At 34.3% G+C, this 14,701-nt stretch overlaps 1 protein-coding gene across 5 annotated transcripts in view; it reads left to right on the plus strand.

Moving 5' to 3' along the window:
* IL11RA (interleukin 11 receptor subunit alpha) overlaps positions 1–14,388 on the plus strand; it is a 187,268-nt gene extending 172,880 nt beyond the window's left edge. For all 5 annotated transcript variants that reach the window (XM_073556711.1, XM_073556708.1, XM_073556709.1 and 2 more), the window contains exons 11-12: positions 11,731–11,810; positions 12,176–14,388. In XM_073556711.1, coding sequence (XP_073412812.1) covers positions 11,731–11,810; positions 12,176–12,192 — 97 coding nt within the window. In that variant the 3' untranslated portion in view covers positions 12,193–14,388. The remainder of the gene's footprint in view (positions 1–11,730; positions 11,811–12,175) is intronic.
* The last annotated feature ends 313 nt before the right edge of the window (positions 14,389–14,701 follow it).

Consider the following 14,701-nt stretch of genomic DNA (forward strand, 5'->3'; position numbering starts at 1 on the left):
AGGGCTGCAGTGATAGTTGACTTTGTGGAACTTTCTCCCATCTCCCTACTGCATCTGTGGAGCTCAGCCACAGTGATATTGGGTTTCTTCTTTACCTCTCACCAAGGCTCTTCTCCCACGATTGCTCAGTTTGGCTGGACGGCCAGGTCTAGGAAGACTTCTGGTGGTCCCAAACTTCTTCCATTTAAGGATTATGGAGGCCACTGTGCTCTTAGGAACCTTGAGTACTGCAGAAATTCTTTTGTAACCTTGGCCAGATCTGTGCCTTCCACAATTCTGTCTCTGAGCTCCTTGGCCAGTTCCTTTGACCTCATGATTCTCATTTGGTCTGACATGCACTGTGAGCTGTGAGGTCTTATATAGACAGGTGTGCGCCTTTACAAATCAAGTCCTATCAGTGTAATTACACACAGCTGGACTCCAACGAAGGAGTAGAACCATCTAAATGAGGATCACAAGGAAATGGACAGCATGTGACTTACATATGAGTGTCTGAGCAAAGGGTCTGAATACTTATGACCATGGGATATGTCAGTTTTTCTCCTTTAATAAATTTGCAAAAATTTCTATATTTGTTTTTTTTTTCAGTCAGGATGGGGTGCAGAGTGCACATTAATGAGAAAAAATGAACTTTTTTTTAATTTACCAAATGGCTGCAATGAAACAAAGAGTGAAAAATGTAAAAGGGTCTGAATACTTTCCGTACCCGCTGTAGGAGCAGTATTATAGTAGTTATATTCTTGTATATAGGTGCAGTATTATAGTAGTTTTATTCTTGTACATAGGGGCAGTATTATAGTAATTATATTCTTGTACATAGGAGCAGTATTATAGTAGTTATATTCTTGTACATAGGGGGCAGTATTATAGTAGTTATATTCTTGTACATAGGGGCAGTATTATAGTACTTATATTCTTGTACATAGGAGCAGTATTATAGTAGTTATATTCTTGTACATAGGGGGCAGTATTATAGTAGTTATATTCTTGTACATAGGGGGCAGTATTATAGTAGTTATATTCTTGTACATAGGAGCAGCATTATAGTAGTTATATTCTTGTACATAGGAGCAGTATTATAGTAGTTATATTCTTGTACATAGGAGCAGTATTATAGTAGTTATATTCTTGTACATAGGAGCAGTATTATAGTAGTTATATTCTTGTACATAGGAGCAGTATTATAGTAGTTATATTCTTGTACATAGGAGCAGCATTATAGTAGTTATATTCTTGTACATAGGGGGCAGTATTATAGTAGTTATATTCTTGTACATAGGAGCAGTATTATAGTAGTTATATTCTTGTATATAGGAGCAGTATTATAGTAGTTATATTCTTGTACATAGGAGCAGCATTATAGTAGTTATATTCTTGTACATAGGAGCAGTATTATAGTAGTTATATTCTTGTACATAGGAGCAGTATTATAGTAGTTATATTCTTGTACATAGGAGCAGTATTATAGTAGTTATATTCTTGTACATAGGGGCAGTATTATAGTAGTTATATTCCTGTATATAGGGGGCAGTATTATAGTAGTTATATTCTTGTACTTAGGAGCAATATTATAGTAGTTATGTTCTTGTACATAGGGGCAGTATTATAGTAGTTATATTCTTGTATATGGGGCAGTATTATAGTAGTTATATTCCTGTATATAGGGGGCAGTATTATAGTAGTTATATTCTTGTACTTAGGAGCAATATTATAGTAGTTATATTCTTGTACATAGAGGGCAGTATTATAGTAGTTATATTCTTGTACATAGGGGCAGTATTATAGTAGTTATATTCTTGTACATAGGGGCAGTATTATAGTAGTTATATTCCTGTATATAGGGGGCAGTATTATAGTAGTTATATTCTTGTACATAGGGGCAGTATTATAGTAGTTATATTCCTGTATATAGGGGGCAGTATTATAGTAGTTATATTCTTGTCCATAGGAGCAGTATTATAGTAGTTATATGCTTGTACATAGGGGTGGTATTATAGTAGTTATATTCTTGTATATAGGGGCAGTATTATAGTAGTTATATTCTTATAAATAGCGAGCAGTATTATAGTAGTTATATTCTTGTACATAGGGGCAGTATTATAGTAGTTATATTCTTGTACATAGGGGACAGTATTATAGTAATTATATTCTTGTATATAGGGGCAGTATTATAGTAGTTATATTCTTGTACATAGGGGGTAGTATTATAGTAGTTATATTCTTGTCCATAGGAGCAATATTATAGTAGTTATATTCTTGTACATAGGGGTAAGTATTCTAGTAGTTATATTCTTGTCCATAGGAGCAATATTATAGTAGTTATATTCTTGTACATAGGGGGTAGTATTATAGTAGTTATATTCTTGTCCATAGGAGCAGTATTATAGTAGTTATATGCTTGTACATAGGGGTGGTATTATAGTAGTTATATTCTTGTATATAGGGGCAGTATTATAGTAGTTATATTCTTATAAATAGCGAGCAGTATTATAGTAGTTATATTCTTGTACATAGGGGCAGTATTATAGTAGTTATATTCTTGTACATAGGGGACAGTATTATAGTAATTATATTCTTGTATATAGGGTCAGTATTATAGTAGTTATATACCTTGTACATAGGGGCAGTATTATAGCAGTTATATTCCTGTACATAGGGGGCAGTATTATAGTAGTTATATTCTTGTACATAGGGGGCAGTATTATAGTAATTATATTCTTGTACATAGGGGGCAGTATTATAGTAGTTATATTCTTGTACATAGGAGCAGTATTATAGTAGTTATATTCTTGTACATAGGGGCAGTATTATAGTAGTTATATTCTTGTACATAGGAGCAGTATTATAGTAGTTATATTCTTGTACATAGGAGCAGTATTATAGTAGTTATATTCTTGTACATAGGAGCAGTATTATAGTAGTTATATTCTTGTACATAGGAGCAGTATTATAGTAGTTATATTCTTGTACATAGGAGCAGTATTATAGTAGTTATATTCTTGTACATAGGGGGCAGTATTATAGTAGTTATATTGTATATAGGGGCAGTATTATAGTAGTTATATTCTGGTACATAGGGGCAGTATTATAGTAGTTATATTTTTGTACATAGGGGCAGTATTATAGTAGTTATATTGTATATAGGGGCAGTATTATAGTAGTTATATTCTGGTACATAGGGGCAGTATTATAGTAGTTATATTCTTGTACATAGGGGGCAGTATTATAGTAGTTATATTGTATATAGGGGCAGTATTATAGTAGTTATATTCTGGTACATAGGGGCAGTATTATACTAGTTATATTTTTGTACATATTGGCAGTATTATAATAGTTATATTCTTGTACATAGGGGACAGTATTTTAGTAATTATATTCTTGTATATAGGGTCAGTATTATAGTAGTTATATACCTTGTACATAGGGGCAGTATTATAGCAGTTATATTCCTGTACATAGGGGGCAGTATTATAGTAGTTATATTCTTGTACATAGGGGGCAGTATTATAGTAATTATATTCTTGTACATAGGGGGCAGTATTATAGTAGTTATATTCTTGTACATAGGAGCAGTATTATAGTAGTTCTATTCTTGTACATAGGGGCAGTATTATAGTAGTTATATTCTTGTACATAGGAGCAGTATTATAGTAGTTATATTCTTGTACATAGGAGCAGTATTATAGTAGTTATATTCTTGTACATAGGAGCAGTATTATAGTAGTTATATTCTTGTACATAGGAGCAGTATTATAGTAGTTATATTCTTGTACATAGGGGGCAGTATTATAGTAGTTATATTGTATATAGGGGCAGTATTATAGTAGTTATATTCTGGTACATAGGGGCAGTATTATAGTAGTTATATTTTTGTACATAGGGGCAGTATTATAGTAGTTATATTCTTGTACATAGGGGGCAGTATTATAGTAGTTATATTGTATATAGGGGCAGTATTATAGTAGTTATATTCTGGTACATAGGGGCAGTATTATACTAGTTATATTTTTGTACATATTGGCAGTATTATAGTAGTTATATTCTTGTACATAGGGGCAGTATTATAGTAGTTATATTCTTGTACATAGGAGCAGTATTATAGTAGTTATATGCTTGTACATAGGGGTTGTATTATAGTAGTTATATTCTTGTATATAGGGGCAGTATTATAGTAGTTATATTCTTGTACATAGGAGCAGTGTTATAGTAGTTATATTCTTGTACATAGGGGCAGTATTATAGTAGTTATATTCTTGTATATAGGGGCAGTATTATAGTAGTTATATTCTTGTACATAGAGGGCAGTATTATAGTAGTTATATTCTTGTACATAGAGGGCAGTATTATAGTAGTTATATTCTTGTACATAGGGGGCAGTATTATAGTAGTTATATTCTTATAAATAGCGAGCAGTATTATAGTAGTTATATTCTTGTACATAGGAGCAGTGTTATAGTAGTTATATTCTTGTACATAGGGGCAGTATTATAGTAGTTATATTCTTGTACATAGGGGCAGTATTATAGTAGTTATATTCTTGTACATAGAGGGCAGTATTATAGTAGTTATATTCTTGTACATAGAGGGCAGTATTATAGTAGTTATATTCTTGTACATAGGGGGCAGTATTATAGTAGTTATATTCTTATAAATAGCGAGCAGTATTATAGTAGTTATATTCTTGTACATAGGGGCAGTATTATAGTAGTTATATTCTTGTACATAGGGGCAGTATTATAGTAGTTATATTCCTGTATATAGGGGGCAGTATTATAGTAGTTATATTCTTGTACTTAGGAGCAGTATTCTAGTAGTTATATTCTTGTACATAGGAGCAGTGTTATAGTAGTTATATTCTTGTACATAGGGGCAGTATTATAGTAGTTATATTCTTGTATATAGGGGCAGTATTATAGTAGTTATATTCTTGTACATAGGGGCAGTATTATAGTAGTTATATTCTTGTACATAGAGGGCAGTATTATAGTAGTTATATTCTTGTACATAGGGGCAGTATTATAGTAGTTATATTCTTGTACATAGGGGCAGTATTATAGCAGTTATATTCCTGTACATAGGGGGCAGTATTATAGTAGTTATATTCTTGTACATAGGGGGCAGTATTATAGTAATTATATTCTTGTACATAGGGGGCAGTATTATAGTAGTTATATTCTTGTACATAGGAGCAGTATTATAGTAGTTATATTCTTGTACATAGGGGCAGTATTATAGTAGTTATATTCTTGTACATAGGAGCAGTATTATAGTAGTTATATTCTTGTACTTAGGAGCAGTATTATAGTAGTTATATTCTTGTACATAGGAGCAGTATTATAGTAGTTATATTCTTGTACATAGGGGGCAGTATTATAGTAGTTATATTCTTGTACATAGGGGCAGTATTATAGTAGTTATATTCTTGTACATAGGGGCAGTATTATAGTAGTTATATTCTTGTACATAGGGGCAGTATTATAGTAGTTATATTCTTGTATATAGGGGCAGTATTATAATAGTTATATTCTGGTACATAGGGGCAGTATTATAGTAGTTATATTTTTGTACATAGGGGCAGTATTATAGTAGTTATATTCTTGTACATAGGGGCAGTATTATAGTAGTTATATTCTTGTACATAGGAGCAGTATTATAGTAGTTATATTCTTGTACATAGGGGCAGTATTATAGTAGTTATATTCTTGTACATAGGGGGCAGTATTATAGTAGTTATATTCTTGTACATAGGGGGCAGTATTATAGTAGTTATATTCTTGTACATAGGAGCAGTATTATAGTAGTTATATTCTTGTACATAGGGGGCAGTATTATAGTAGTTATATTCTTGTACATAGGGGCAGTATTATAGTAGTTATATTCTTGTACATAGGGGCAGTATTATAGTAGTTATATTCTTGTACATATGAGCAGTATTATAGTAGTTATATTCTTGTACATAGGTGCAGTATTATAGTAGTTATATTCTTGTATATAGGGGCAGTATTATAGTAGTTATATTCTTGTACTTAGGAGCAGTATTATAGTAGTTATATTCTTGTACATAGGGGCAGTATTATAGTAGTTATATTCTTGTACATAGGGGCAGTATTATAGTAGTTATATTCTTGTATATAGGGGCAGTATTATAGTAGTTATATTCTTGTACATAGGAGCAGTATTATAGTAGTTATATTCTTGTACATAGGAGCAGTATTATAGTAGTTATATTCTTGTACATAGGAGCAGTATTATAGTAGTTATATTCTTGTACATAGGGGGCAGTATTATAGTAGTTATATTGTATATAGGGGCAGTATTATAGTAGTTATATTCTGGTACATAGGGGCAGTATTATAGTAGTTATATTTTTGTACATAGGGGCAGTATTATAGTAGTTATATTGTATATAGGGGCAGTATTATAGTAGTTATATTCTGGTACATAGGGGCAGTATTATAGTAGTTATATTCTTGTACATAGGGGGCAGTATTATAGTAGTTATATTGTATATAGGGGCAGTATTATAGTAGTTATATTCTGGTACATAGGGGCAGTATTATACTAGTTATATTTTTGTACATATTGGCAGTATTATAGTAGTTATATTCTTGTACATAGGGGACAGTATTTTAGTAATTATATTCTTGTATATAGGGTCAGTATTATAGTAGTTATATACCTTGTACATAGGGGCAGTATTATAGCAGTTATATTCCTGTACATAGGGGGCAGTATTATAGTAGTTATATTCTTGTACATAGGGGGCAGTATTATAGTAATTATATTCTTGTACATAGGGGGCAGTATTATAGTAGTTATATTCTTGTACATAGGAGCAGTATTATAGTAGTTATATTCTTGTACATAGGGGCAGTATTATAGTAGTTATATTCTTGTACATAGGAGCAGTATTATAGTAGTTATATTCTTGTACATAGGAGCAGTATTATAGTAGTTATATTCTTGTACATAGGAGCAGTATTATAGTAGTTATATTCTTGTACATAGGAGCAGTATTATAGTAGTTATATTCTTGTACATAGGGGGCAGTATTATAGTAGTTATATTGTATATAGGGGCAGTATTATAGTAGTTATATTCTGGTACATAGGGGCAGTATTATAGTAGTTATATTTTTGTACATAGGGGCAGTATTATAGTAGTTATATTCTTGTACATAGGGGGCAGTATTATAGTAGTTATATTGTATATAGGGGCAGTATTATAGTAGTTATATTCTGGTACATAGGGGCAGTATTATACTAGTTATATTTTTGTACATATTGGCAGTATTATAGTAGTTATATTCTTGTACATAGGGGACAGTATTTTAGTAATTATATTCTTGTATATAGGGTCAGTATTATAGTAGTTATATACCTTGTACATAGGGGCAGTATTATAGCAGTTATATTCCTGTACATAGGGGGCAGTATTATAGTAGTTATATTCTTGTACATAGGGGGCAGTATTATAGTAATTATATTCTTGTACATAGGGGGCAGTATTATAGTAGTTATATTCTTGTACATAGGAGCAGTATTATAGTAGTTATATTCTTGTACATAGGGGCAGTATTATAGTAGTTATATTCTTGTATATAGGGGCAGTATTATAGTAGTTATATTCTTGTACATAGGAGCAGTATTATAGTAGTTATATTCTTGTACATAGGAGCAGTATTATAGTAGTTATATTCTTGTACATAGGAGCAGTATTATAGTAGTTATATTCTTGTACATAGGGGGCAGTATTATAGTAGTTATATTGTATATAGGGGCAGTATTATAGTAGTTATATTCTGGTACATAGGGGCAGTATTATAGTAGTTATATTTTTGTACATAGGGGCAGTATTATAGTAGTTATATTGTATATAGGGGCAGTATTATAGTAGTTATATTCTGGTACATAGGGGCAGTATTATAGTAGTTATATTCTTGTACATAGGGGGCAGTATTATAGTAGTTATATTGTATATAGGGGCAGTATTATAGTAGTTATATTCTGGTACATAGGGGCAGTATTATACTAGTTATATTTTTGTACATATTGGCAGTATTATAGTAGTTATATTCTTGTACATAGGGGACAGTATTTTAGTAATTATATTCTTGTATATAGGGTCAGTATTATAGTAGTTATATACCTTGTACATAGGGGCAGTATTATAGCAGTTATATTCCTGTACATAGGGGGCAGTATTATAGTAGTTATATTCTTGTACATAGGGGGCAGTATTATAGTAATTATATTCTTGTACATAGGGGGCAGTATTATAGTAGTTATATTCTTGTACATAGGAGCAGTATTATAGTAGTTATATTCTTGTACATAGGGGCAGTATTATAGTAGTTATATTCTTGTACATAGGAGCAGTATTATAGTAGTTATATTCTTGTACATAGGAGCAGTATTATAGTAGTTATATTCTTGTACATAGGAGCAGTATTATAGTAGTTATATTCTTGTACATAGGAGCAGTATTATAGTAGTTATATTCTTGTACATAGGGGGCAGTATTATAGTAGTTATATTGTATATAGGGGCAGTATTATAGTAGTTATATTCTGGTACATAGGGGCAGTATTATAGTAGTTATATTTTTGTACATAGGGGCAGTATTATAGTAGTTATATTCTTGTACATAGGGGGCAGTATTATAGTAGTTATATTGTATATAGGGGCAGTATTATAGTAGTTATATTCTGGTACATAGGGGCAGTATTATACTAGTTATATTTTTGTACATATTGGCAGTATTATAGTAGTTATATTCTTGTACATAGGGGCAGTATTATAGTAGTTATATTCTTGTACATAGGAGCAGTATTATAGTAGTTATATGCTTGTACATAGGGGTTGTATTATAGTAGTTATATTCTTGTATATAGGGGCAGTATTATAGTAGTTATATTCTTGTACATAGGAGCAGTGTTATAGTAGTTATATTCTTGTACATAGGGGCAGTATTATAGTAGTTATATTCTTGTATATAGGGGCAGTATTATAGTAGTTATATTCTTGTACATAGAGGGCAGTATTATAGTAGTTATATTCTTGTACATAGAGGGCAGTATTATAGTAGTTATATTCTTGTACATAGGGGGCAGTATTATAGTAGTTATATTCTTATAAATAGCGAGCAGTATTATAGTAGTTATATTCTTGTACATAGGAGCAGTGTTATAGTAGTTATATTCTTGTACATAGGGGCAGTATTATAGTAGTTATATTCTTGTACATAGGGGCAGTATTATAGTAGTTATATTCTTGTACATAGAGGGCAGTATTATAGTAGTTATATTCTTGTACATAGAGGGCAGTATTATAGTAGTTATATTCTTGTACATAGGGGGCAGTATTATAGTAGTTATATTCTTATAAATAGCGAGCAGTATTATAGTAGGTATATTCTTGTACATAGGGGCAGTATTATAGTAGTTATATTCTTGTACATAGGGGCAGTATTATAGTAGTTATATTCCTGTATATAGGGGGCAGTATTATAGTAGTTATATTCTTGTACTTAGGAGCAGTATTCTAGTAGTTATATTCTTGTACATAGGAGCAGTGTTATAGTAGTTATATTCTTGTACATAGGGGCAGTATTATAGTAGTTATATTCTTGTATATAGGGGCAGTATTATAGTAGTTATATTCTTGTACATAGGGGCAGTATTATAGTAGTTATATTCTTGTACATAGAGGGCAGTATTATAGTAGTTATATTCTTGTACATAGGGGCAGTATTATAGTAGTTATATTCTTGTACATAGGGGCAGTATTATAGCAGTTATATTCCTGTACATAGGGGGCAGTATTATAGTAGTTATATTCTTGTACATAGGGGGCAGTATTATAGTAATTATATTCTTGTACATAGGGGGCAGTATTATAGTAGTTATATTCTTGTACATAGGAGCAGTATTATAGTAGTTATATTCTTGTACATAGGGGCAGTATTATAGTAGTTATATTCTTGTACATAGGAGCAGTATTATAGTAGTTATATTCTTGTACTTAGGAGCAGTATTATAGTAGTTATATTCTTGTACATAGGAGCAGTATTATAGTAGTTATATTCTTGTACATAGGGGGCAGTATTATAGTAGTTATATTCTTGTACATAGGGGCAGTATTATAGTAGTTATATTCTTGTACATAGGGGCAGTATTATAGTAGTTATATTCTTGTACATAGGAGCAGTATTATAGTAGTTATATTCTTGTACATAGGGGCAGTATTATAGTAGTTATATTCTTGTATATAGGGGCAGTATTATAATAGTTATATTCTGGTACATAGGGGCAGTATTATAGTAGTTATATTTTTGTACATAGGGGCAGTATTATAGTAGTTATATTCTTGTACATAGGGGCAGTATTATAGTAGTTATATTCTTGTACATAGGAGCAGTATTATAGTAGTTATATTCTTGTACATAGGAGCAGTATTATAGTAGTTATATTCTTGTACATAGGGGGCAGTATTATAGTAGTTATATTCTTGTACATAGGGGGCAGTATTATAGTAGTTATATTCTTGTACATAGGAGCAGTATTATAGTAGTTATATTCTTGTACATAGGGGGCAGTATTATAGTAGTTATATTCTTGTACATAGGGGCAGTATTATAGTAGTTATATTCTTGTACATAGGGGCAGTATTATAGTAGTTATATTCTTGTACATATGAGCAGTATTATAGTAGTTATATTCTTGTACATAGGGGGCAGTATTATAGTAGTTATATTCTTGTATATAGGGGCAGTATTATAGTAGTTATATTCTGGTACATAGGGGCTGTATTATAGTAGTTATATTTTTGTACATAGGGGCAGTATTATAGTAGTTATATTCTTGTACATAGGGGCAGTATTATAGTAGTTATATTCTTGTACATAGGAGCAGTATTATAGTAGTTATATTCTTGTACATAGGGGCAGTATTATAGTAGTTATATTCTTGTACATAGGAGCAGTATTATAGTAGTTATATTCTTGTACATAGGGGCAGTATTATAGTAGTTATATTCTTGTACATAGGAGCAGTATTATAGTAGTTATATTCTTGTACATAGGGGCAGTATTATAGTAGTTATATTCTTGTACATAGGAGCAGTATTATAGTAGTTATATTCTTGTACATAGCAGTATTATAGTAGTTATATTCTTGTACATAGGTGCAGTATTATAGTAGTTATATTCTTGTATATAGGGGCAGTATTATAGTAGTTATATTCTTGTACTTAGGAGCAGTATTATAGTAGTTATATTCTTGTACATAGGGGCAGTATTATAGTAGTTATATTCTTGTACATAGGGGCAGTATTATAGTAGTTATATTCTTGTATATAGGGGCAGTATTATAGTAGTTATATTCTTGTATATAGGGGCAGTATTATAATAGTTATATTCTTGTACATAGGGGCAGTATTATAGTAGTTATATTCTTGTACATAGGGGCAGTATTATAGTAGTTATATTCTTGTACATAGGGGCAGTATTATAGTAGTTATATTCTTGTACATAGGAGCAGTACTATAGTAGTTATATTCTTGTACATAGGGGCAGTATTATAGTAGTTATATTCTTGTACATAGGGGCAGTATTATAGTAATATTCTTGTATTGTTTTTAATAAACCTTTTACCCCAATTTGAGATATGAGAGTTTTATTACATAACTTTGATCATAGTTTTTCCTAATTTCTTGTCTTTGTCTTGTAAAGGGTCAGAGTTGGGAGGACGGTAAAAGATGGAGGGATAAAGACTAACTTCCTGACGGCCATACATCTGAAGACCCTGCCCAGTAAGTGTTGTCAGTGGCACACGGATCCCTGGCGTCTCTCTCGTATGTTGAGGGTGGGAGACTCCGCGTCTGATATTTTCGCTCATTTGGGGTAATTTGTGTCCTGTACATTGGGCACAGGAGCTTGCAGGAGACGGAACCTGGCGTCCGTCAATATCAGGGACACTTTATAGTCCACGTCCATAAGAGACATCAGTATGTTGTGGATATTGATGACTTGTGTTCCCGTTCTGCGGTCACGGAGCTGCAGGTCAGATGTTTGCTCCACTTTAATGTCAGCGACATCCATTTAATTGAGCGTCGAGCTTGTGTAAGAATTGCGGGTCTGGGAGAAAGTCTAAGACTTTGTGTTTCCTTCTCTACAGAGAATCAGATTTTGTAATCGCCTTGAAAAGCTGGAATTCAGTCCCGTGCAGATGTGGACCAGCCGTCAAGTGTTTTCAGCTCTTCTGTAAGATAACGCGACAAAAATGCGCTGACAACGGTGACTTTTGCCAGAATGAAGGAGCTGCAATACAAGGATTGTCCACCGGGGGCAGACAAGCATCTTCTGCCGGGATGTGACACTGTATGGCCGGGGAGCACAACATGCACTACAGTGGCCCCTCTTCAGTTGCAGCCGGGTCTTGATAAACTCCAGAGACCACCCGGTGTTATCCTGAGCGAGGCGCCCCCTTCTGGATGCTGTGATCAGGCTGGAGTTCATTGAACACTATTTTTTGCTGCTATCACATAGACCTTTCATCACCGGACGATCGCTCCACGCCGCCTGCACAGAAAATAGGATCGCACCATGCATCGTGGCATTTGACAGTTCAGTACAGTTTTCCTATGTAGCTCTATATGTTCATATCCAAGCGCTAACGAAGCAGTTCATGAAGCTAAATATGTCCAGGAGCCGTCTGCGTCCTCACTCAGCAGATGCATTTCTACCGTTTTGAGGGCTTCACGCCATGTTCTGGGACAGCAATTCACTGCCATGTAGCTACCACCCATCATAGTTCATGGGTGGCGGGGTGAGACCCCTGGATACTTCTCTGATCTTCTCCATTTTTGCGGTATTGGTTTCTGTATCGCCAGCCCGGTGTAAGCTCCCCATGTTGTCTAATAGCGGTAATATCCTGTACAGTGACTGTCCCCGTTATGTCTATGTTATGTTTGTGTCTCTACCTTGGACCTCGGCCTCGCCCCACTCTAGTATCTCCTGTACAGACATGAGATGTTCCTTGGCGGATCCTCCTGTTACTTTGCAGATGTTTCTATGCCTGTGGCAGGCCATAGACATTACACCGGTGGCTGGTCCCACTGACATTGGTTGGCTCTGCCAATATCTACTCTACATCTATGGCCGTACTATTGTGTGACTGCTTTGACTATTTACAGCTGTCCTGACTTTCCTCGTTGTTTGACGGGCTGGACCTCCATGGTCTTGCCTTGTGCCACCAATCATCGGTCTCATGTCTTAAATTCATCTATTCAGTGACAGAATTGACCTCCTTGTTCTTGTCTGGCGAAACCAACCTTCTCTGTGACTGGGTTGACCTGTCCTCTTTGACTTTGTATAGAAAAGGAATTGGGACAGATCCTCCACCTAAACTCAAAACTGATCCAGAAGGATCCACACTCGCATCGCACAATCATAATTGGGTTCTATCTGATAACACTTGCTATTGATTTGTACTCAATTGTGGATTGGCCTTCATGATGTTTTCTGGCTGTACCAACCTTCTGTATTGCACAAAACTGTGCTAATGTTCTTCATGTTGACCTCCTGGTCTCCTCTATGATGTGTGACTAGATGGACCTTCATGGTCTTGTTCTGGTTTTCCGGCTCTGTCTTGTAATCTCTCCAGGTTATGTTCCTGGATTGACCTCCATGATTTGTCTAGTTGGTCCAGCTGTGTTTTCCCAAGAGTGACCTACTCTCCTGTTTGATGAGTGACAAGACTGACCTAAACAGACTTTTATGGCTTTAGTAATTCACACGACTGCCCTGATTTCCTTCATTTTGACTGACCTCTATAGTCGGTCCTGTTACTTTGTTCTAGCTCGGTCTCCTGTGAATGCTGCCTCTGATCTCCTCGAAGGTGATTGACTGGAGTGATCTCCATGGCCGTCTGGCTGTAGTGACTCTCTCTTGTGTGACTGTCATCTCTGATCTCCTCGAAGGTGATTGACTGGAGTGACCTGCGTGGTTGTCTGGCTGTAGTCACGCTCTCTCTCTCTCTCTCTTTTTCTTTCTCTCTCATGTGACTGTCATCTCTGATCTCCTTGAAGGCGATTGACTGGAGTGACCTCCATGGTTGTCTGGCTGTAGTGACTCTCTCTCACTCTCTCTTTTCTTTCTCTCTCATGTGACTGTCAACTCTGATCTCCTTGAAGGTGATTGACTGGAGTGACCTCCATGGTCATCTAGCTGTAGTGACTCTCTGTTTCATGTGATCTGATCTTCCCATGTTATGTGATTAAATTCACCTCCTTTATTCTTCCATAGTTGAGCAGCGATGGTCCGGGCAAGTTAATGTATATATTTGGATATTGTGTATATACAGTATATAAACCATTTTGTGACACAGAACAGTTCATATTGTATTGTATCGCTTACTTTTGTGTGGTTCTTTGCCATCGTTCATTTCTACCCGCACTACAATACTGGTGACATACAGTAGGAAATACACTGCTCCCAAAGAGCGCGTTCTCCAGGTTTGTATTCACGCTCCTCAGTGCTGGTGGCATGTCTACATAGATTAGGTCTAGCGGAGACAGGTAAGTCTTGCACCATATGATGCCTGATGTAAGAGAACTCTAGGACATCAAACATTAGTATGTGATGCAATGTTAGTAGAACGCTCCATGTGTGCCACATCTCTGGTCCATTGTGTCACACAGAA

Source organism: Dendrobates tinctorius, unplaced genomic scaffold (genome assembly GCF_039654945.1).
Source record: "Dendrobates tinctorius isolate UK_male_01 unplaced genomic scaffold, ASM3965494v1 ptg000237l, whole genome shotgun sequence".
NCBI classification, from domain to species: domain Eukaryota; kingdom Metazoa; phylum Chordata; class Amphibia; order Anura; family Dendrobatidae; genus Dendrobates; species Dendrobates tinctorius.